This window comes from Epinephelus fuscoguttatus, linkage group LG17 (assembly GCF_011397635.1).
Source record: "Epinephelus fuscoguttatus linkage group LG17, E.fuscoguttatus.final_Chr_v1".
Taxonomy (NCBI): Eukaryota; Metazoa; Chordata; class Actinopteri; order Perciformes; family Serranidae; genus Epinephelus; species Epinephelus fuscoguttatus.
The window spans coordinates 20,817,825-20,842,078 of NC_064768.1; the positions used below are offsets into that span (position 1 = coordinate 20,817,825).

The 24,254-nt window shown below is 39.3% G+C and overlaps 1 protein-coding gene across 6 annotated transcripts in view; it reads right to left on the bottom strand.

Moving 5' to 3' along the window:
• The window catches only part of akap9 (A kinase (PRKA) anchor protein 9), an 85,778-nt gene that overhangs the window by 52,674 nt on the left and 8,850 nt on the right, over positions 1–24,254 (bottom strand). For 5 of the 6 annotated variants that reach the window (XM_049601683.1, XM_049601685.1, XM_049601681.1 and 2 more), the window contains exons 2-13: positions 23,498–23,764; positions 18,028–18,072; positions 15,038–15,100; positions 12,623–12,763; positions 10,079–10,234; positions 9,790–9,924; positions 6,776–9,667; positions 5,403–5,474; positions 1,948–2,095; positions 1,680–1,750; positions 1,447–1,567; positions 915–1,012 (exon numbers count right to left, since the gene is read on the bottom strand). In XM_049601683.1, the coding sequence (XP_049457640.1) occupies positions 915–1,012; positions 1,447–1,567; positions 1,680–1,750; positions 1,948–2,095; positions 5,403–5,474; positions 6,776–9,667; positions 9,790–9,924; positions 10,079–10,234; positions 12,623–12,763; positions 15,038–15,100; positions 18,028–18,072; positions 23,498–23,764 (4,209 nt within the window). The remainder of the gene's footprint in view (positions 1–914; positions 1,013–1,446; positions 1,568–1,679; positions 1,751–1,947; positions 2,096–5,402; positions 5,475–6,775; positions 9,668–9,789; positions 9,925–10,078; positions 10,235–12,622; positions 12,764–15,037; positions 15,101–18,027; positions 18,073–23,497; positions 23,765–24,254) is intronic. The other variant, XM_049601684.1, reaches the window with a different exon arrangement.

The window sequence follows — 24,254 nt, forward strand, 5'->3', positions numbered from 1 at the left end:
TGGGAGGAAGCCGGAGTGCCCGGAGAGAACCCACGCTGACACGGGGAGAACATGCAAACTCCGCACAGAAGGGCTCCCACGCCCGGGATCGAACCGGCAACCCTCTTGCTGTGAGGCGAGAGTGCTAACCACCACACCACCGTGCCGCGCATTTCGTTCATACCTTAGTATTTAAAACTGAATTGAGAGTGAAATGTACCTATGCTCTCTTCAAATTAAGACACCGTTGACAAAAATAGTAATTTTACCTCACTGGAGCTACTGGTCAACCACAGCTTCCATCAGTTGATAAGGGTTAGTTCAGATTCACCTTAGTCACACTATAACACTATAACACAAAAAAACTACTGATTGTAAGAGTCTGTAAAAGGATGTTTTGATATTGTTTTACTGTTGTGAAACTTGGACCCCATCTACTTCAATTCATCAACATTTTGTCCATTTCTGGATTCTTTGTTCACCATGGAGGGTTGTGAGAAAAACAAACTCACAAATTCATCACCATCATTTGGACAGTGAAGTATTCCTCTAATGCCAACAGGAAATGATGCAATACATGCACCAATGCATGCAAATCAAACTGCTTCTTCCAATCTCACTGCCAATTTAACTTCATAAATAAGGAGCAAAGTGTATGAATGAAGATTAAATAGAAATGTTTGGCTTTCTTTGGTGTTCACAAAGTTGTCATGGTGCAATCCCAAATTAGTTTTAGCTTTTTCCAGGTCTGAGCAGCTCCTTCAGTGGATTGCAGGAAAACAGTGTCTCAAAAAATCAAGTGTTTTTATGTGTTTGTGTACATTTTATTTTGCTAATGTTCCAGTGTGAGCCAACAACAACCTGCTGAGAATTAGCATGGAGTATGAAGTCGTGACACAGCTTACTGTAGGTCCACAGATATGTGAAGTTTTTACCTTGTTCCCGTCAGCTCTCAGCAGAGCCTGGAGCTGTGACAGTCGATGGTGTTCCTGCTCAATCCCCTGCCTCACCTGCTCAAGATCTCTGTAGAGCTCTATAAATGAATTGGATGATTTTATACAAATATGGTTAAAATGAAGACAGTAAGATATTTAATGCATTTTATTTAAAAACACTTTGTAAGTATAAATTGAATTTAATGTTGGTTCACAGTGCTACTTATGCTGGAAATACATGTTATACTATCTGTAATATTGTATTTATATATATTTATACATATATAATTTCCATAGTCAAGTACTCGCATGCACTGCACATTCATTTTGTCGAATCACTCATTTTTGCTTTATGGATCTGTGCAGATATTCATAGATCATTGTGTCCTGTCTAAATATGTTATCTTCTACAAAGCAGGAAATAATAAGTGATGTCTCTATATGATGAACCAGTACTGACATCCAAGTCGAGTACTCGAGTATGCTCATCCCTGTTTTACACTGCAATTTAATTTTTTAGTAGATAAAATACCTCTGGCCTCTAATATGATGGAGGTGGATTCACTAGTTTCTGGTCTTTCCACAGAAGGGGGCAGCGGGCCCTTGCCAGCAACACACTCCAAAAACTCTTCACCAAACGTCTTTCGAAAATGCTGAACACAGAGCAGATAGAGAGAAGGTTAACTGCTGTGGTAACCTGGCAACACACATGAATAAAATTCATTCAGAAAACTTACATTACAACAATCTGTATTCAGCAATTACCTGAATGATCTCGCTGCATTCCTCTGACACAGCTTGTAACATGTTGTGGTATTTAGTAATTTTTGGCTCATCTGGAAAAAAAGGAGCAGAAAATTGGGATTAATTGAATTAAAATGTTTGATGCTTCACACAGACCCTGACAACCAGCTGAGCACAAATACAACAGCAGAGGCATCAGCCATCTGTGCTGTACGATCATGAATGATACATCAAAAGCTTTGCCACAAACACAAACGCACACAAAGGCAACTGAAAACGCATTACTCACCCCGGTCACTGTGCTCTTTCAGGTTCTGCAGTTTCAGCTCCAGAGTGTTTGCGCGAGCGTCCGTCTCCTCCTGCAGCAGCTCGAGCTGGGCGGCGTGGATCTGAGACAGGCTGATGCGCTGAGCCTCCATCTGCAGCCTGCACTCACCCTAACCACAGGAAGGAATATCATCACATTAACACGGCTGGATTAAACCACAGAGGAAAATGCCTTTTTGCAAGCATACAATTTTATATTGAAGAGTTTGTCTGTGTTGTCTCAGCAAGATCACACTTAATGATACCAATTAACAAAAAAACAAACATTTGTAACATTGTGGAAAAATTGTAAAAAGCATAAGATACATATCACTTTAGTTAAATTATGCAGCATGCTACACCCAATCAGAGGAGCTTTATGATTAAATAACATAATTCCATCAATCCTATTTTTATGACGGAGCAGTAGCACGAGCCATCTGCTTTCAGGCTGAGAGGTCTGCTATTATCACTTCTGTAACAGAGAACAAAAGGCAAACAGTGAGGCCTTTTCCTCTAATTATGCATTATGCATTAGCACTAATTTGCTAGGGTTATGCAATTACCAAATTGTGACTCCGTTACCTTTGATGTCAGATGTTTTTTAAGTGCACTCTACATTTTAATTAGGCTGTATTTAAAACGCTTTGTTATGATACAATCTCCCCATTCGCACTACATCTAACAGTGCGGTGTGAAGAGTCCTTTCAAACCTGTAACCGTTCAGATGTTGCTGCTTAAACATGCAGATAAGAGACGATCAGAGCAGGACAAACAGACGGCAGCTGTGTTATAAAGTGCCGCTGCTGCTCACACACCAACAAATACAGAATTACTTCTCAAATAGAAATGATTAAGTTTACTAAAAAACATAACCCAGACTAAAGAGGAGATCACTAAAACGTATAAAACAAAGGCTACATTTATTGAAGGAACCACTTGTACAAACATTTTTGTTTGAAAGTGAAGAGAAGAGAATGAAGAGAATCTGTGGCATTCAGCACGGTATGAGTCATGTACAGTACAGATGGGTTACCTTTATCTACAGCAGGAAGAACACTCATTTGACTTAATAAATCGTGATGCCCTCCTCCAAATGAATTTGGAGTCTGAACAGTGTGTGTCATCAAAACAAGCTAAAATAAAATGCATTAATATATCAAACTTAACGCAAAATATACACTTTGTTCGCCGTGCAAATTTACTGTTATTTGATTTAAAGTTTTTTAGATTTAATCGGCATGTTTTGGCACAGCAGAGTAGGAACTTTCTCTCACTCTGACAGCTGCCTTAAGGCATTGTTGTAGATCATCCTCCATGCACCTGACAGCGTGACATCACTGACCGCTTCATTCCCTTCAACCATTCCCTTTTTATTTCTGTCACTGTACAGCTCTGCTCTGATAGAACTTTGTTGTTTTAAGTCGCATCTACGACTTCTATTGACACTGCTGAATTCTTTAAGCATTTGTCTGCAGATATCTGACTGCAGGACTTTAAGCTCTGCAATTAATTTCTTCTTTTTACTCTCGGATTGTCAGTAAAACTTGCACTTGGGTGTGCATAATTCAAATGATCGTCGTATTTGTCAGGCTGAAAGGAACCTGACTCTACATCAAGGTTTGTGCAGTTAAAGCTACAGTTGGTATCTTTAATGGAAAAAACTTTGTCGTATTTGCTGAAACTGCCACTACATACGCACAGTAGTACATGAGGCAGATAATCTATGAAAAAAAAAAGCATGTACCTCTGCTTCCTTATGGTGCTTTTAATGACATTCACTAGAGTCTACTGAAGGAAAACAACCAATCAGAGCTGAGGAGTCTGTAATGCAGCTGCCAATCATGTCAATCACTGCTTGTAAACTGCAGTCAAACTGCCTTTTTCTCATCTCAAATGTTTCAGAAACATATTTTAGTGTACTATTTAGCTGTAAAATTTGCTCCGGCCTGTGGGCCATGCTTGGTTTTGGCTCTTCTGTTTTCAACGTGGCGGCCAGGTCACACATTTTCTCATTTTATAGCTAAACAGTACACTAAAATATATTTCTGAAAACATTTGAGGGGAGAAATGGGAGTAACCGGTATTTGTAAACAGACAAATGGGCAAAAGCATTATTCTCATCACAAAAAAAATGTAGCGCTAGCAAAGCGGTGGTTTGTCATGGCAAGCTGTCATGCTGCACAAATAATGACAATGAACTGATCAACGACAGGGTGAGATCCAAACTCTAAAGAAACGGCAAGTAGTTGCTGGTGGGCAAAAACAGGCACCGCCAACGACAATACTATTTGAACCTGATCTGTAGGATTATAGAAGAAAATGCAGGTGGATAACAGTTGTGAAAAGGAAGCACTGGACACTGGGATCAAACAATTGTATTTGCAGTACACATTTTATTTCCTGTACGTTACTTCAACTAACAAATGGATCATATTTAACCTGCATAAAAGTGATCATTTTATATAAAGGGAAATTTGTAAATGTCTTTATCTGACGTTAGTAACTGTTGTTGAGTCAGGTTGGTTGCAGACATGTTTAGCTACCTAACGTTACCAGAAAACTGTCTGCAACCAACTTGAGTGAACAACATCAATGTTATAAAAACTTAAAATTTCACTTTTATCTTTTATGTAAGTTAATTATGATTCATCTGTTAGCTGACGTTACTTGCCTGAAATGAAAAGTTTACCACAAATAGGAGCATCTGATCCCAGAGTCCTGTTCTTCTTTTTCACAGCTGTTACCTACCTGGATCTCCTTTCATGGTGATGTTCAAAAGGAAATATGTGTCACGATATTCTGCTACCCATCTACTTTTTTTCCACACTATTACTACACAAGATTGCACCATGACTAGGGTGCTTATCTTGTGTTTTTGTGTGTGTCAACCAGGTGAAAATAGTATTGTCGCTGGCGCTGCCTGAGTTTTGTCTGCCACCTGTTTTCACTCAGTAACGTCAGCTCAGAGTCTTGATTCATATTTGATCAGCGCTGCCTAGTTTGACTGCAGCTCGTGAGCAGCAACTGACATGCCTGACATGATTGACAGCTGTGTGAGAGACTCCTTGGCTCTGATTTGTTGTTTTTGTTTACACATGGTGAATTCTTACAAATGCCATTAGAGATTAACAGATAAAAGGATTATCTATCTCGCACTACTGTGTGAATGTAGTGACAGTTTCAGGAAATATGACAAAAAGTTTATTGTATATAAAAGTTTCCAAATGTAGCTTTAAGAGAGTTTGCTGAATCCCATTTTAGCAAACCTCAAGAACAAGAGATTTTTGGGACAAGAATACGAAAACGTTCTTGCATGATTCCTGTTGTTTTTGTGTTGTATGAGCACCTCTTTATTGACCTTTACGCCACACTGTATGATGTATCAAAGTGACACTGAGAAGCAAAGGGCAGGATGTGAGCTTAAGTGACATTTACATGTTCAGTTGTCTCTCCCTCTTCCTCTTCTCCCTGACGCTCCGTGCGGTGGCCGGTCCCATGTCTGCTCACCTAAATAAGCAGGCAGAGAAAAAACATTGTGGTTAAAAAAAAAACACATCTTACATATCACCCCTCTTTACAAATGCTGACAATTATGACATTGATGACAGAAAGACCAGATGCACCATTATGGATCACTTCCTGAGGGGGAGCAGAAAATAACTAAGCAGAATCAACTTATCATTAAATTGATCCACTATAATTTGCAACAAAAGAAACATCTAGTTTGCCTCTATTTCATTTTTGTTTCACCTGCGTGGAGTGTTGTTTATAAAGCTTTTCTAACAGCTTTAATAGAGGTTGATCATCTGTGTTTGACTATGTACCATTAAACACTATCCAATAAGGTATAATTTTCCCATCCTCTTACACATCAGACATAAATTTTACAATTATTTCTAAAGACTTAAAGGCACTGAAAATGTCATTCTGGATCATATGCAGTGTTCCAACCCAGGAGGTGACAAAGAATATGAAACACAAATATGAAATGGCAGACAGACACTATCTTTTGCCTGATGTAATTGAGACAGAGCTTGGAGTGACACAGACACAGAAATGACTGGGGTAAAATGGCTTCTCACCTCAAACCCTTCACTCCCTGCAGGATGGAAAGAAACTAGAATGTACACATTTCTACACAACAGCAATGATTCAAAGCCATCAGAAGACTGAGGGTGACTGCTTTCTTTTCAGCCCTTTTCAAAACCAACATCAAATTCAGTTTGAGGACAAGCGCCATCAAATGAAAGCAGATTATAAATATTGTATAGTGTTTCTTTAAAAGTAGAAATGAGCAGAATATCGATGGAGTCTTGACTCCTCATCGTTATGTGCAGGCTTTACTGTGCATGATTTTTTCTTTTACATTATTCTTACTACAATAACACACAATATAAATGTCGCTGAATGGTTGGCATGAACTTAAAAACATATGGCTATTGACACAACAGTCTGAGGCAAGGCTGCAGACACTCAAGCAATCTGCAATCATGACCGTTAGTCACTAGAGAGGAAACATGTTAGTGCTGAAATGCCTCAGTCATATTCTGTTCAATCTAAGAGCTTGATGTAGCTGTGAATGCAATCCACACATTTCCAATGGAGCTAATAACAATAGCAAACATCAAAGCATTAACTGTGAACGTGACATCTTTGAAGCATGCAACTGTGCTTTCATTTCTCATGCACAGCTTTTTTGAAAAGCTCTTTAATCACACAATCAAACGTGTAATTTCATCAGACTTAAAAAGGAAGACAGAAAAGGCAGCGACTGGAGAGTGGTGCAGTAGATACATGTGAGAGCCTACCTGTTTGTTGATGTAGTCTCTGGCTTCGTCTCCCTGGTACCCGTCAGTGGAGTCCTCCTTACCGGCCCTCTCTTGTGAACATGACATAACCTGGCTCTCCATCTGAGGCTGCAACTCCTGCTCTGCAGCACTTGTTGCTCTCTCCTCCTCCACCGCTGCCTCCTCTTCCTCCTCCCCTTGTTTTTCTTCTCTGCAGTCTGAGAGAGTGATGCCCAGTTTACGCTCCTGCTTCGACCTCTGCCGTCTCTTGCGCCTGCTTGACCCTGAAGCTGTGGGCTTGTGCGGGGAGGATTGTCCCTCAACAGGTCCCTCCCCCGAGGACTGGACTGCTGCTAGAGATGGAGTCTGTGAAAGCCTCTGGAGCTCCAGGGTCTGCCGGATGCTGTCTCTTTCAGATTCAGCTGCCTGCAAGAGGGACTGAAGAGTGTTTATCTCTTTTTGCAAAGACTGAATCTGAAGGTGATGATCCTCAAAAGAACAAACTGGCTCAACAGCTTGCTCTTCATGCTGAAGCTTAGCTTTTCTCTGGGCACCCTGCCCCTTCGTCTGCTTGCTCATAATCTCTTGCTTCTTTTCCAGTTCTTTCCCTAGGCTTTCACTTTGTGCAATGACCTTCACATTTTCTTGTCTCACTTTCATCAGCTCTTCTTCCAGCCGTCCCACTTTGCTCTCTGTAAACATCAGTTGCTCTGTAACTTCGGAAAGCCTCCCAGCCAAGCTTTCCTTCTCACTTAAAGTAACATTAAGCTTCTCCATTAGCTCAGTAGTATCTTTTTCTATCACAGCTTGTTGCTGTCTATCTGTATTCATGTCCTCCATTTTGATATCTCCTCTGCTCTCCTCCAGCTCCCGAATCTGCGACTGAAGGCTGGCAATTTTTGCCTCAAACTCAAGTGTCTCCTTCAGTGTCCTCTCTTCTATCTGTGTCTTTGCCTCAACAAGACATGTGTACTCCTCCTTCAGCTCCTGATAGTTTACCTCGAAATTCTTCTCCGCGAAAGAGAAAGTAGTCCTCTGCGTTTCAATTTTCTCACTGAGCTCAACTACTTGTTGCTGTATTTGATTGTTCTCAGCAGTGAGTGTCTCAATTTTCTCACTTTTTGAGGCCAACTCTTCTTTTAAAGAGTTATTACATTCTATCAGTGTCTCTTTCTCCAGTTCCTGCTGTTTCCAGTTGTTCTCCCAACTTTGTTCTTTCTCTTTTGCCAGGTTTTCAAGCACATCTGTCTCTTTTTGTAACGCCTTAATTTTGTTTTCCATTCGAGCTCGTTCTTCTCCTCCCTTTCTCAGTTCCTCAAGCTCTACCTGAAGCTCCTGAAGCTGCTGGACAAGCTCATCTGCCTTGGAGCTGCTCGAAGCGAGCTTAAGATCTTCTTTTAGCCCGAGAATTTGGTGAAAAAGCTCATCTCGCTCCGTGGCAAAGCTCGCCTTTTCCCTTCGTAACAAACGCAGCTCTTCTTCATAACCGATGCGCAGCTCGTCCAGTGCCTTCTCATGCTTGATAGCGGCTTCATTGAGAAGATTTTCTGTGTTCAGGAAGCTCTCCCTTTGCAACTCTTCCCTAAGAAGCGTGAGCTCTTCCTCATGGCTAAACAGAAGCTGAGTCCTTAGTCGTTCCAGCTCTGCTTCCTGCGACTCTGCCATGCGGTCAAGCACAGCGTCTTTCTCCCTCTCCAGCATCTCCAGCTTGATCTTGTAATTAGTTATTTCTGAATCGTGTTTAATGTCTGCCTCTTGCGCCGCTTCCTGAGCAGCAGCCAGCTCACTTTTCAGATTGTCAATTGTCTCCTGGAGGCGCTGCAGTTCATCTTGTCGGCTTTCCTGAGAGATGAGACTGTGGGAGACCTGCTCCACTTTTTCTTTAGCAGAATGGAGATCTTGAAGGAGATCCTCAACCTTGGTGTGCAGGTTGAGCTTCTCTTGGGTGACTTGGCTAAGTTCATGTCTGGCTTTATCATACATTGCTTGGGATTGCTCTAATGTCTCTTGAAGCTCCCTAAGCTTTGCGTTGAGTGTGTCCACCTCAGCGCTAACACTGGAGCTTTGGGACAGTTGTTGTGCTTTTAGAAGCTCGAGCTCAGCGCAATGTTGCTCAGCCATTTGCTCCACTTTTGCTGCATGCTGCAAATTAACCTCCTGCTTCATCTGGACTATTTGCTGGCCGTACATCTCGTCCAGCTCTGCCCTGAGAAGTTCAAGCTTCCTCACAGTCTCCTCCTGCATTTTTTGGATGGTGTCGCTCTCAGACAGGCTGCCCTGGTGATAACGCTTCTGCAAGTCCTCTACTGTGCCCATGAGCTGCATGATTTCATTAGACGACATTCGCTCTTTCTGTCTGGAAGTTGCAAGGTCAACCTTACAGCTTTCTAATTCCATTCGCTCTTTCTCCAACTCTAATTTACAACTCTCTATCTCCTTTTTACAGCTTTCTAAGTCAGACTTACTGATCTCCAACTCATCCATGCATCTTTCAAGCTCCGACTCTTTTGCAGCCATTCGCTGCTGCAGGTCATGCAAGCGTTTTTCAGAGGACTCCAGCTCATCCTCGAGCTGGGTAAGAGAGCAGTCACGTTCTGAAATGACTCTCTCTTGCTCTGCTATAATCAGTTCTTTCTCATTTGAAGGGGCTTTAACATTCTTATCAGTAGTCCGTCCCACATGAACTAGTTCCTCTCTGAGCATGGTCAATGACAGCTCGTGTTCTGTGATTATTGCAGTTTGCTCGGAAATTAACTGATTTTTCTCTTTCAGTGTTTGTGCAAAAGACTCCTCCGCCGTTCTTAACTCTGTCAGCGACTGCTTCTGACTTAAAATAACTTTTTCTTGTTCAGCAATGAGCAGGTCCTTTTCGTTTATCCGCTGTGTCAATGATTCTTCTGATCTTTTCCCCAACTACAAAGAAAACCAATTATTAGAAATGCAGGGGAAACATTGAGAACACACTTTGTAACCACTGAGATTTAACAGAGTATAACTAAAAGATGTCTGCAGGATCACACTAGGCAACTTATTACCATCTCCAGCTCACTGAGCTTCTGCTGGAGCTCCTCCAGCTGTGGTTGGTACTGCATGAGCTGCTGCCTGGCCTGCAGAAGATCAGCTGCTGTGCTGCTGTGGCTGGTGTTCCTCAGCGTCTCGCCTGCCTGCAGCTGTGATTTTTCACATACAAATTAATTTCTAATTGAATGCATGGAGAGCAAGTAGTAGAACAAAATAATAAAGGCATAATGGCCTGGTGCTGCTGGGTGGTGTAGAACAGAATAGCTAATATCTCACAGTGGTTCAGACATAAAAATTTCTCACCTGCTGAAACTGAATATGTAGCTTTTGGCTTTGCTCCGTCAGTTCCAGAAACTCTTTCATGATCTCGTCTTTCTCTTCACGAGCCTGCTGAAGGTTAGCTGTGAGCTGGGTGATGATGCCATCTCGCTGCTTCAGAGCAGCCTCAAAGTCCTGCAGCTATAAAAGTCAAAAGCAATTATGTAAAATCACCTCATAGAAAACTTGAAGGCAAACTTCTCTAAGTGACTAACTTGTCTAAGTGACTAACTGAGGCAACTATTTTTGAAATTGGTCCTGTGTTGAGTGAGACTGTGCAGCGGAATTGGCAAAGCAGTCAGGCGGTCAATTGTGCACTGTCAGTTTATGTCCACTGACAGGCTGAGCTTGATTTTGTTAGTGTATGACAACATTATGGAAAAGACCCTACATAGAAATTAAATACGTATTTCCTCGCCTTTCGCTGGACTGTTTGTTATTGTGATCAAGTTTCACTGAAGGAGAGGTCTTGTTCTGAAATCTCATGGACTTTTTCACATTGTCAAAATCGGCGAAATATTTAGCCATGACATTTAATATCTTTTAGATATCACTAAGCTATGCTTTCTGTACTCCCACACAACTAACTCTTCCGGGCACTCCTCCCTCCAACTCTCACAAATGTTTCCACCCGTGTTTTTCCTACAACAAGTCACCTCTCATGAGATTTCAGAACAAGACTTTTCCTTGAGCGAGACTTTGTCATAATGAAAAACAGAGCGGTGAAACATTTTGTTCCTCTGAAGGGTCTTTTCCATTATGTTGTCTTACACTTCTCATAAGAATCAGTCAGTAGCGAAAATAAGCACTTTTAATGGAAGCAAATTGACGTTGCATAATTGTCCATATCAGTAGCCTGTTTTACTGTTGCCAACTGCTGCGGGCTCTCATAATACTGAACCAATTTCAAAAATTGTTCTTACCCTGAGTCATTTAGACACAAAAACATAGGAAAATAGGGTGCAGGTTGAAAAGTTTTTCACTTGAGGCATTATTAGTAAGGTACAGCAGAGAAATACCATAAAACTTTAAATAAAAGCCTGGTCCCAATTAAACCCCCAGTCCCTTTTACTTGCCCAGTGTGGCTACACATTTTGACAAAAAAACGCCTGTCTCAATTAGAGGCCTGGACTAGTTGTCAAACAGTATAAAAGCGGGTTTATGGCTATCTCAAATAATGTGTCCATTCCTCAATTACCCTGTAAGTTATTCATATTCCTTTAGTCCAAAAGGGTCCTCAGATCAAAAGAATCAAAAGGGTTATTCATAAAAATGAACGCAAGATGTGAGTATTGTTTTAACAGGATAAAGTTGTATTGTGTCAGTATGCAGGGTGCTGTAATCCTCGAGTGCCCTGACACTCTCTGATGCGTTGTCTGGTGGAGCTGGATCAAATGAATGATTGATAATTGATATATCATCTCAAAAGTTATTTCTAGACAAGTAATATTCATACTGGATTAAATAAACAATTGGACTGTATTTCCCGATCTTTGCTGAGCAACAGTTTTGTGTGAAATAATAGCCCAGGCTATGAATTGAAGTGTTATAGTATTTGGGCAAGTAAAGGCTCGACTAATAATAAATTATATGATAGTTACAAAGAAAAGAATAGATACTTCTGAGAATTCATCAATCAGAGTTATATAACCTGCCAAAATCTAACTTTCATGAACACTTAAAAATTAAATTTACCTTTTAGAACAACAAAGTAGAGTAAAAACAGTGAAGGAGATACATCCTTTCATAGTTTGTAAACTAAGAATATCTAACAAAGCCTACACAAAAAACATACTAGGTCAAATTTAGTGTTTTCTAGAAGAAGAATCTAGAAGTCAGGAAATCAAAGCAATCACCAGCTGAGAAATGAAACTAAATGTGGTCATATCTCTAAAAATATGGAAGGATATATGTATTAATACATGGAAAACCACAAGTTTAAGAGGCAACTCTGAGCTGCTGGTGAAAATGTAAGGAAGTAGGGGCCACCAACACCCATATATTCTTTTCTTGTCTGGCTTTGCAGCAATATTGGACTGAACTAAGTGAGCTTTAGATAGCATTTTTCAGTTATCACTCATTTTGGGCCTGAACAATTATTACTTGGCCGAACACCACAGCCACTCTTTCAACAAACTGATAAGTGTCTTGTTAGCAATTTAAGAGCAGCAGCAATTAAACAGATAAAACTGTCTGAAATCTAAAGTGCCTCAACTGAGCAAATGGAAGGACACCATTAACAAAATCCATAAAATGGAGAAAATAACCACAGGATTAGAAATTCAGCTGAACTGTTTGATGTGAGATGGAAGGGAAACAGATATTATACAAAAACAAAGTGGAAGGGGAAAGAAAAGAAGAAACAATATATACTTTAAGAAGTTCCCTGAACCAAAACTATTCTTATTTCAGAGAAGTTAAAATAATCTCCATCCATTGTGTTTTGTAAATGCACTGGCAGAAGTTTAGCCTTAATATTCAGAGGAAAAACAAACAGTATGATCTATGATGAAGTCATAAATCATTTACCTGCTGTACTCCCTCTGTGCCAAAGGCAGCCCTGATTTCTTCCAGCTCTCGACTCAGCTCCTCCACTGCCTGGGTCTTGGCGGCTAGAGCATCCTCCATCGTACCTCCCTTTGTCACCTGCTGCAGGGGCTCCACCTCCTCCTGAACAGGAGAAGTTGCACTTTTACAAGGTTTTGGTAAAACCATGAAAAGTAGCTTTCAAGAATGAGCTTAGCGATTAGTCACCACTGGAGAGGGACAGCAATTAGTTACAAGAGCAAGGAGCCACATGAAGGAATATGTTAATGTTATTTCTATTTTTAAGTGCTGTTGTGGTCAAAACCAGCTTCAAATATACTGGTCAAAATGCCAATAACCTAAAGAAGATTGAGCAAAAGGTGTCTCAGTGAGCTCTACAAGTGAAAGTTAATGAGATAAGGTAGTTTAATTCAGCTACTTTCAAAGAAAACTAGAGAAGCTGTAAGCAGGAAGCAAAGTTAAACTATAGTACAAACAAAGTATTTCTCCTTTCCCTGTTTTCTTGAATTTTGCAGATTGCTGATAGATCTGATCTGAAGAACACAGTTTTTAGCTGGTAATTTTGTACCTTAGATTCCCTTTAACTTCTAGTAGAACAGCAAAAAGTATGTGACCTCACTGAATGGCCAAAATCCAACATTCAAGGGAATTAGAAAGGGGACAGAAATGCTTTCATAGCACTTATATTATACCAATATTTTTCTTGAAAAGATAAAAACATTTGCAAATAAAGCTGCAACAACTAGTGAATTCATTGATTAGCTGACTGACCGAAAATTGAATGGCAACTATTTTAATAATCAAATAATAGTTTTAGAATTTCTTAAAGCAAAAAACATTTGCTGGTTCACGCTTCTCTAAAAGTGAAGATTTCATACATGAGCAAAAAACAAGTAGCTTTGGATTACTGGACTGTTGGTCGGATAACACATATCAATTAAAGATGTCACCTTGGGCTGTGGGAATTTACACAGGGAATGTTTGACTATTTTCTGATATTTCATGGGCAAAACTAGAATTACCGCCCCATAGTTGTATGTCTCTGCGCGCCACACCAGGCAAGTTTCCCTTACAGTTTATATCCATGTCTGTGGAAACATGGATGCTTCACACACATCTTCGCCTGATTACACAGAAGATCTATACAAATCAGCACAGTTCCAAGATTAGTGTCACTAACTCAGTATCTAACCAAATGTTCACTTCCTAAGATATGAGGCTGAGTAGTGGCCAGAAAAGTGTTTTATGCAGAACATTTTGATGTCACAGTGAAGCTGACCTTGACCCTTTGAATATAAAATGTCATCTCTGTATCATTATATCCTGTTTGACATTTGTCTGAAATTTTGTCATAAACAGCATAAGAATTCTTGAGCTACTGTCAAAAACATATCTTGTTAGGTCACAGAGACCTTGATCTTTCACCTTCAACCACCAAATTCTAATCAGTTTACTCTTCAGTCCAAGTGAACATTTGTGCCAAATTTGAAGAAATTCCCTCAAGGTGTTCTCAAGATATCATGCTCACAAGAATGAGACAGACAAGGTCACAATAATCTTGACCACCAAAATCCAATCAGTTCATCGCTGAGTCCAAGTGAACATTTGTGCCTAATTTTAAGAAATTCTCTCCAGGTGTTCTTGAGATATCACGCTCACAAGAATAGGACGGATGGACAACTTGAAAACATGGACTCAGCTATCACCCGCCAGAGGCATAAATATTAATCCAGAATAAAATGGCCAGATTAACCTTAAATGAAAATAACTGTTAGTTGCAGCCCTAGTCGCATTGTTGTAGGAGGCAGATCATTTGGAAAATAATTACTAGGTTTTCATCCCACACAAAATTAATTAATTTAATTTATAAAATATCTAATTTAAGTTATGAACTAGTCCTCTTTTTAAACATCTCACTGTAAGCAATGAGACAGTCGGCATGTCACTTTAACCACCTCTGTTTTTGCTCCCCATCTATCCGGACTGTACTGATGGTTTGAGAGTGGCTTTTTGTGTAACATCTCCTGTTCTGTTCCTCGCTGTCCTCTCCCTTCTTTTCCATCACTCACCTGCTTCTCCTTCAGCTTTCACAGATAATTTACACCTCTAAAATGTCACAAAGCCCTGTTCCATCTCCCCAGTCATTTGTGCTTTCAAAATATTCATTTATAACAAAAGATTTTTTTTTCTTCTCCCTTAAGTACAGCTTTTAACTGTACTGTATGTCAGTATATAGTGGAGTAAGTGCGACATAAAACAAGCTTGGTTAGTGGGTTACAGGAAATCTTGCAGAAGACTTAAAGTAAAAGCAAACAGAGAGTTACGTCCAGCAGCCAGTGGGTTTGCTAGCAGAGCCAAAAGCCGAGACAAAAGAGCTGCTTGATCTGATTACTGTACCCAGATAAAATCCTTTGAAGGCATCATTAGGTTCTCTGTCATCTCATCATGGCACCCATTTACCTGTTAATTCACAATGCTGTCAGTGAGACATTAAAGATTTGGTAGGTGTGACGGAAAAGTCTACATAATTTCAGAAGTTATCATTGGGTAGAAACAATTTCTTAAGAAATGTTCTTAAATGTCCATTTCAGCATGGACTGAAATCATAATTAAATCATCCATATACTGATTAGATTTTCTTAATTTAATTTAAGTCTCCCTTATTTAGACATAATTCTCTTTTAATTGATTTTTAAAGACAGAACAAACAAGAAACACATTTACAATTTTGACACTACATGAACATGAAGACCTTTCAAGCATGAAAGAAAAAAGAAGTTAAAAAATGGATCACAGAATACATACATAGACTAGACAACGGGGGACTAAAATGAAAAGCTATTCTCTCCATTACATAAATATTGTATACGAAGTCCATCCGACCTTCAACACAATATTTCTTTCCCAGCTACTTCTTGGTTCTTGGTGAAATATGTATCCATCCTCCTCTATTCAAGTCCTGTCTTCTAGTTCAAAACTAAAATTGATTTTGGTTAAGGGGACATTTTCCAGGAGGCCATGAATTTCAATTCACAACAGAGCCACAGAGAGACAACTCCAAAATATATGAAAATAATTTGCATCTTTGGTCCCGCAGGATCTAGAACAGCGAGTCTGATTTGAATAAAATTTCTTCTTGGCAGGAGTACAGAAATAACCGATGACACCCTTCCAGCAAAATTCTCTCCAGGATGGAGAGCTTGTTTTCTAATGTTGTCTAAATATCTCTTCCCATTTCTCATGTGGGATCGTCACATTACCCTGATTACCATCTTATTGTAAATTAGAGTGTGTTTTCTTTATTGGGTATTTCCTTTATCTTTTCTTTGCTTTAACTTATGAGTAGATGCTGATTGCACAATGTAATGGCTGTAGAGTATGTGAAGGTACATCACATCCTGTGGGACTGGGGTGCCACCTTATCAGGTGCATGCCCTGTTACCTTTGTTCCCAAAGTGTCCTAAAACAACACAGTTTATGATGTCAACTTCACAATCTCAAAAGAACAATGACACCATCTGCAGTTAGACTGATTTCCTATAAGCCTTCCTGTCACTATGCAATTCTGTCTGCCACCAAGTACGATCTCCCGCAAAAATGAACGCTTGATTTATGGCACAACGGAAGTGAATAAAACATTGCGTAACCAAACAGGAAGATGATAGAGCTTCTGTTTTCCCCAGTAGCTATAAGTTGTTATCTCCAGCTTGCAAGAAGTATTGTCAGCTTGTTGAGATGCTCTGAGTGGATTTAAATTCCCTTTGGTATACAGTGAAGCGGTGTCTTTGATGACTGGAGCTTTTCTCTGGAAAGGTAGAAACAGAAGGAGTGGAACTGCAAGGCACTGTCGACGGGCCCCCAAGAAGTGCACCAGGTTTGAAGCCAATATCCATAGTGGCCAAACAATGGAATTACAACTTCTGATGCCCTCGTGATGCCATTGGGCCCAAAAACACTTTTTCTCATAGATTTAATGGTGAAAGTGATGTGTGTAAATCAGTGGATACATTTTTGGAGCATCACAACACCTGCAAAATGCTTGGGTCAGGATTTGATGTATTCGGTCCGATAACAGTTGAAAAGTCGCAAGATTAAATTATTTTATCCCCTTTTAAGTTAGCAGAGCGCTAAACCTGTGGTGGCTCTATGTGCTAAATGATGCAGAAGCAGCATCAATCATCCTGCTAATTTTAAACGCAGCAGTTGAATGTTTTTGGCTGCTTGCGTCACTGAGCATCTCTTATGGGAATGAACGGGGCCCCGCTTTCAACGCTGTATCCTGTTGTCCTGTACTTCCACAGCTGACAATTACAATGCGAGACACAATAAAGATTTTGCCATCCAGGTTCAGACTAGGGACCCTCAAAAGTGTTAGTTTATCACCTTCATAAGTATAGGTGCAACTCATAACTCTCGGCTACAGGATCAGTGTAAGTTCTTTGCAGTTATTATCCTTATTAGCAGCATGATGGAACAACCAAAGTAACTATGGACAACAAAATACAGTGTGTCCTGAGTTGTTGGTAGTTGCTGTGCTCTGTAAGAAAACGGACATCGATCCGGTTGTCTTTGCAACATCCTTTTGAACCTATCATTTTGGCAATATAATATTTACCCTGTAAGCATCTAAAGAGATCTTGATTCTGCAAACTGAATTTGTCCTTAAGCTCCTGGAAAGTCCCTTGTCATACCTTCATTTACAATAGATGTTCTTAATGTTTTAACATGTAGTAACATCAGGCAACATACCAGCAGAAAATCAGCAACAAGAGTTTAAAGAATTTTTGATGATACTGGTTTTTAGTAGTGCCACTGTTACAAGCACGATTGTCTTTAATTTGACTAATAAGAACTTTATTCATGTAGCACAAATTCCAGCTGAGCATATTAGGGACACAGTTTGAGAACAGGCGAAGAATAATGGCCTCCAAGACTTTCACCCATTGTCCTGAAAATGAGTGGTGAGGTTTGCAGTTGACATTTAGTAAAGTCTCCACCAAAGAAAGATTTTACCAACATGTGATGTTGTGTAGTTCCCTGTTTAGTAGTCTGACTCAGCGGATGTGTACTGGCTGACTACAGTGATGTGCTTCCCTCTGCTTCTCTATCGGGTCTCCAGTGCCATTTCCAATAAAAACAATCAACAAACCACCTGGCGAACAAGGTGTAAATTATGAAAAACTTTCACAAAATCCACAAAACATCCTCTGAACGATCCTAAAAAACAGGAAGTAAGCCACAGATGTGACCATGAACACAACCACACTGGCAGCCCTGCACAGACGCTTCAGTGTGCAAGTTGCATCCATGTAAACATTGTGAAAAACATTTGGAGATACCATAAAATCAAAAGGTGATGGTTAATATTTTCAGAAAGATCATCTCACCTCTGAGGAATAATCTTCAGCAGTAGTGGACACTTCACTCTCCGGCTGCAACAGAGAGAATAACGAAAATTCTTCAATACCGTTAGGGATGTCCAGATCCAACTTTTTCACTTCCAATCCGATACCGATATTAGAGCCTTGAGTTTTGGCCGATACCAATCCAATCCAAGCGTGTATTATACATATTCACTTATTTTGTTGTCAGTCATGTTAGAAAAGGTTTGATCAAGCGATATTACTCTTACAAGAACAACTACTTAATCGGGTTAGTTAGAACGATCCACAACAGTTGGTATGAGAAACTGACCTGTTTATTGTTAACAGGGTTAACTAAACAAACTTTAAACTTGAATATTAACATTAAATAAAAAAATAAAGCTGGTTTTCTTTGGCTGCTTTGGCCCCTTAATAAATAGAAAATAAATCAACACAAGAAATCTTTAAAATTTCTAACACTGAAATTAAAATAGCAGTAAGACTCCACACACTTGTGCTTTGCCCCCCTAATAAATAAAAAATAGATTAATACCACAAGACATTATTGACATTTAACAAACAATGCAGCCTTTCCTTTTCAGTTATTTTGGTAGTGTCAGTGCCAGCCTCGTGTGTCTGCGTACTGGCCTGGTGGATTGATAGTAAGTGATGGAGCGGATCACTGGAATGGACTGCTTGAATTGCGGAGCACTGGGCTGGCCGGAAAACCTGGATCGGATTACATGGAAAAACTGGATCGGAGTTCTTGGATCGGCATTTTTCCATGCAGTCCGATCCGATGCACGTTTTTTGCTGATATCGGTCGGTCGATACCGATCCGAATGTCGGATCGGGACATCCCTAAATACTGTGTGTAGGAAACTAACGTAATATGAAATAAATATGGTTTCAATCATGACAGAAGCACCATATGATATGTGTGGGTTCAGTAGAGCTGCAAACAATGATTATTTTCACTGTTTTCTTGGTTAATTGATTGATTGTTTGGTTTATAAATTGTCAGAAAATAGAGAAAATGTCTGTCAGTGTTTCCAAAAAGCCCAGATGACATACTCAAATGTCTTGGTTTGTCCACAACCCAAAGATTTACTGTGTACTGTCGTGGAGGAGTAAAGAAAGCAGGAAATATTCATATTAAAGAAACTGGAACCAAAGAAATTTGACTGTTCTGTTTTAATTACACAACCCAATAAATAAATTACGATTAAATGTAATAGCTGACAGCTACTTAATGAATCAATTAATCATTGCAGCACTAGTGCAGAGGTAAATTTTATGTAGGAATATGGTTATTTAAGTGAGTTTGATTCATCTAAATTTTGCCAACAGGTTGCTGCAGGTACAAAGTAAAAAAACTATTACGTTCAGTGGTAGGTTCAAAGATTTGTAAATCAGAAATGTGGACTGTTATGCTCTTTAAGAAGAGCTTGACTTATTTTGACAAAAAAATAAAATAAAAGATGGATAAATGAAATTGGATAAAATATTTGTTGCAATTAAAACCTCACAAACTACAATTTAAGACTATTCAATGACTTTTGAGGCCCTATATTCCTACAACTGAATGTCAAAAAGACATTTCAAGGGTTGTTAAAGACCTGCAGACACACTGACATCAAACATGTGAGCAGCTAAATAAGTGTAATTGCAGTAAATTTTCTGTCTTTTGTTGTGGAACAAAAAAGGGGTCGTTACAGCTCTAGAAGTCTTCGATCAAATATAAAATGGTTAAAATAAAATGTTCAGTCATTACAATTATGCCTGCCAAAAATGCCTGCCTTATGTCCTATTTCTGTAACATTAAAATATGGGCCTAACCTACTTCTGTCTCGCAGCTTCTTTCTCACTCCCACTCCCAGTAATGACGGCCATTATTGAAGTCTATTTTTGGGTTAATTTCTGGCTCATCAATTTTAACTGTACGGAGTCCAGAAAGAGAGAGAAATGGCAGGTTTTGCATCAACTGATTGCAGAACATCACCTCAAACTGATCAGCATAAAGAAGAAAAATTGCAAAGTAACATGACGTTAACATTTTATTACAACCTCATAGATGGATGCAAAGTTTAATTGCAGCTGCCGATGTCTTCGAGGCATCAATGAGTCAACCCACTCCGTATTTGTAATTGCTTATATTGTGAAAGACTTGAGAATGAAAAACTTTGACACTGTTGTGTTTCCACAGCAACCATTTCCTGCTCACAGAAAGCAGTGTCACTAGAAAACCTCTGAAGAGAATGACCATGACCATTTAGTCGGGGAGGGAGTATTAACCATTTAACTTTAAGAGGTTTCATAATTTAGCCACATAAATAATTCACACATACCACGCTGTATGGCTCAGTCACCAGTTTCATTTGTTAGTGACACATAACAGCTTCCATCCGTGCAGCAGGAGAGTACAGTGTGTCCCACAGCCTTTTGTAACAGACAGGATTGTGGATCGTTCCCAAGGTAAAAAAAAACCTCGCTGCGCAACAAAACATTCATACATTCAATCAACCTTAAGGTCTGCTAAAAAGTGTTGCAAGGCCACAGGAATTGGTCGCACAGACCGACGCATCTCAACCTGTTTAAAGGCAATTGTCTGTCTCCATGGCAACCAGTAGTTTTGTGAGCATCAGATGTACAGTGGGTTCAGGGAAAAAGTGGCTGCGCAGAGCCGATAAAAGAGACTGAGAGGGCTCGAATGATGAAAAAAAAGAAGTGTAAGAGCCCCCAGGACTGTGCATGTTTTTCAAACTGCTTCAACAGATTTTCTGCTCAATATTTATTTGTCAGGAACATTATTAAAACTAATGAATGAAATTCGTTGCAGGTTGAAGGTCATGTATGTTTGTAAAGCTTACAGACCAAATACCAATTATCCTTTCAAACACTGAACTGACTAAATATTTCTTGAATTTCAACAAGCAAGCCTGGTTTTCAAGGGCTGCAGTGGTTTGTGTGGACATGAAATTAATTCGTAGAATGTACAAACATTGATTTTTCATACCTCTGTTGTTAAGTTTCAAACAGCATGCTTGATGAAGGTATCTGGCTGTGATGTATTATACAAAGGAAGAGCTAAGCAGCTGAAAGTTTAACCAAAGCCCCAGCAAAACCAGAACTTTAAGTTTGTGAATTTTATAAAATTCACACCCAACAATAAATCAGTTAATCCTCTGCAAAATAGGAATGACAATCAAAGCATCACTGCACCAACGTATAAAACCAGGAGTCCAGCGTGCAAATTTAGGCCTACTTTTTTTGTCCACTGGTCTAATGGCTAGTAAATGTTCAAACTTTACCAGCCACTTAATGGATCACCACGTTTTTTGGGCTGGTAAGTGAGCAAATCTGCAAGCCACTTGCAAATTCTACCAGCATTTGGCTAGTTGATTGTGCTAATGTTGTAGCCTACTTGTAACGCAGCACAATAGTTAAGTAAACTATTAAAATTAGAGGGTTAACATAAAAGTTCTTCTTAGTCTTTCAGATCTCTCTTTAATCATATCATTTAGTCAGCAGCCTCCAACAAGCAAAACATCTTGAGATACAATAACACGAATACCAATTAGTCCAAACCTAAGTCCAAACTCCACCTTTAGGATACTTAATCAAAGATACATTTCTTTTCCACATGTACGGGTCTCACTAGTTAGATTTTGGTGAATGTGCATTTTGATTTAATAGTGAGAACTGTTCATTTTTCTAGGAAGGCTTCAGGTAAAGGTTTTTTAGTACCAGAGGGAAAATAGGCTTTTCTTTGAAAGAACAGCCCCATTAAAACCAAAGTGGTCATTAATCTATTGTTTATTCTGCTTGCCTGTCTTAAGCGTGAAGGTCTCAGTAAGTACATATGTTTTAATGTTTATTCAGATTAAATTGTGTGACTCAATAATATCATACACCTTCACCTGGACTCCTTCCATTTAATGAACAATTAATTCTAAAAATCTGGAGGAAGTAAGGTAACTCAAAGGTGCTCTTTGCTCCCAGTCGGACTGGTTGTCATGACAGCGGGCTCATTAAACTCAAGGAGACAACAGAAACAAAACTCTGGAGGGAACAATGATCATTTTAGCACAGATCTACAACAACAAATGCATCTCTTTCAGCTCTTACAAGTATATGTTAATGACAAAAAAAACTAAATCCATAAAATGCCTTGAGTTTAAAGATTCTCCTGTTGCAGAAGGAGCAGACAGACTGTAATAAAAATCAGACTGTGGCAATAGAGATTGAATAAACACTTTTCTGAGGAGTGCTGATATCTAAAAAGGCTTTAAACAGGGCTGCTCAATATCCCAAATTGTATTATGATTTTTCTGACAGATTTTGCAATATGAGTTGTGATTTTATTGGGCCAGTTTCATTTTCATAGAAAAAAATTAAACAAAAAAACGATGATGATGTCATTTTAGCTGGGGTCTGTACTAAAGACACATGATTTGTAGGGTGGGGCATCTATGAAGCACCACAATACTTCATTTATAATAGTATGCTGTGACACATCTTACTCTTATCAAAACATTGGAGCTCCTATGCTTTGGATGATGCATTTGGCCATATTGTGATTTCAATAATATTTCAATCATCTGTGCAGTATTTGCTTTAACTATGTCCAAAATAACCCCATCACTGAATGAGAACAAACACTGATAATGATTATAATGAGCATTATATATTGCAATTTTGTGTGACTTATCACTGAAATAAATGTGCTGAATGCTGTTTTAAAGCAGTTACAGTAAAAATTATTATTTGCCACAGACTAATCTTTGAAGAGATATTCTGGAGATGTGAATGAATATAATGTGAGGTGTCATTAAAAAAAGTTGCGTACGATATTACTGAAGTCAAATTTTAGTTAGTTCTATAATATAAAGTGGCATATGCAACATCGTCTTAGTTTTACAAGATGTATTTTAGAATATTTTAAACCAGTGGGCATGTGGATTTCACTCTGGTTAATGTAATTTAAAAAAAAGAAAAACACTCATTTGTTTTCTCTGTTGCTCAACAAACTTAAAATGATGACAAAACACATGGGCATGTTCAAACCAGTTTTGAATTTCGATTGGAGACAAAGTCTTTTGTTGACATCACCTTTAACATGGCAACACCCAGAAATCCTTCCTGAATTTTTTCAGCAACAACATAAATTTATGGCTTCTGCTTCTCAAATATTTGCTGGTTTTCGTTGATAGTAAACTGAGTATCTGGGTTTATGTGTCAACTTGAGCTTAAAGACATTTTAATGAGCATTTTTCAGTATTTTCTGACATTTTTTAGACTAAACTATTCAGTGATTAATAGAGAAAATAATCAGCAAGCCAGTCAATAATGAAAATAGTTATTAACTGCTCTGACATGACCTTTAGTGGAACAGATGCCTAATGTGTGTAGGTATGGTCAGAGTCTTATGCATTAAAAAGAATGAACAGACTGTAGCTGCTACTGTACAGTTGTTATGAGTAAGTGTGTGTACCTCTATGGTGTAGGTCTGGTCATGCTTGACAGTCTCTCCACTCCGCAGTGTCCTGGCGAAGCTGAACTCTGTGGTGGGTGGGTCTTTATTTCCTTCTTGTGATCCATCTCGTCCTCCGCCTGAGACCTCCTCTCCTCCCACAGGCTGCTCGACCTCCACCCTTCCCTGCGAGTCCCCCTCAGATTCCTCGCCCGGCTTCTTTTTCTTCTTCTTTTTCTGTTTCTTCTGGGAGTCCGCGTGAGCTTTTCTCTGACGGTACTCAGCCAGCTGAAGAGGAGAGAGGGAAACAGGCAGTGTTAAAGATAGAAAATTACATTTTCTGCTTCAATGGTGGACCTTGGAAGTTACAGAAAAAACCTTAGCAAACACAACAAACATCCATTAAAGCATCATTCTAGTCTACATTTCCAGCTGAAGCTTCCATTCAGATCTCTGTTTATCTGACCCCAATTCTCAGACTTTGGGGTAAGAACCAGCTCCTTTCACACAGCACAGAGTTTATACATCTAACAAAAATAAAACAACATATTAACCTACTCTGAGTCTACACAGTTTCGTGAAACTCAAGCGAAACATTGTGTGTCCCAAAAAGGCTTCTTCCCCACTGCTCCGAGCAAGTCCTCCCTCCCTGTGTCCATATGACCCGACACATGCCTCTTGCTCTGCCAGGTGCTAATCCCTACTAAAGGGATTACATTTATAAACTATGTCAACGATCTGTCTGAACAGCAGATAACATTTTTGTTATCTTCTTCAC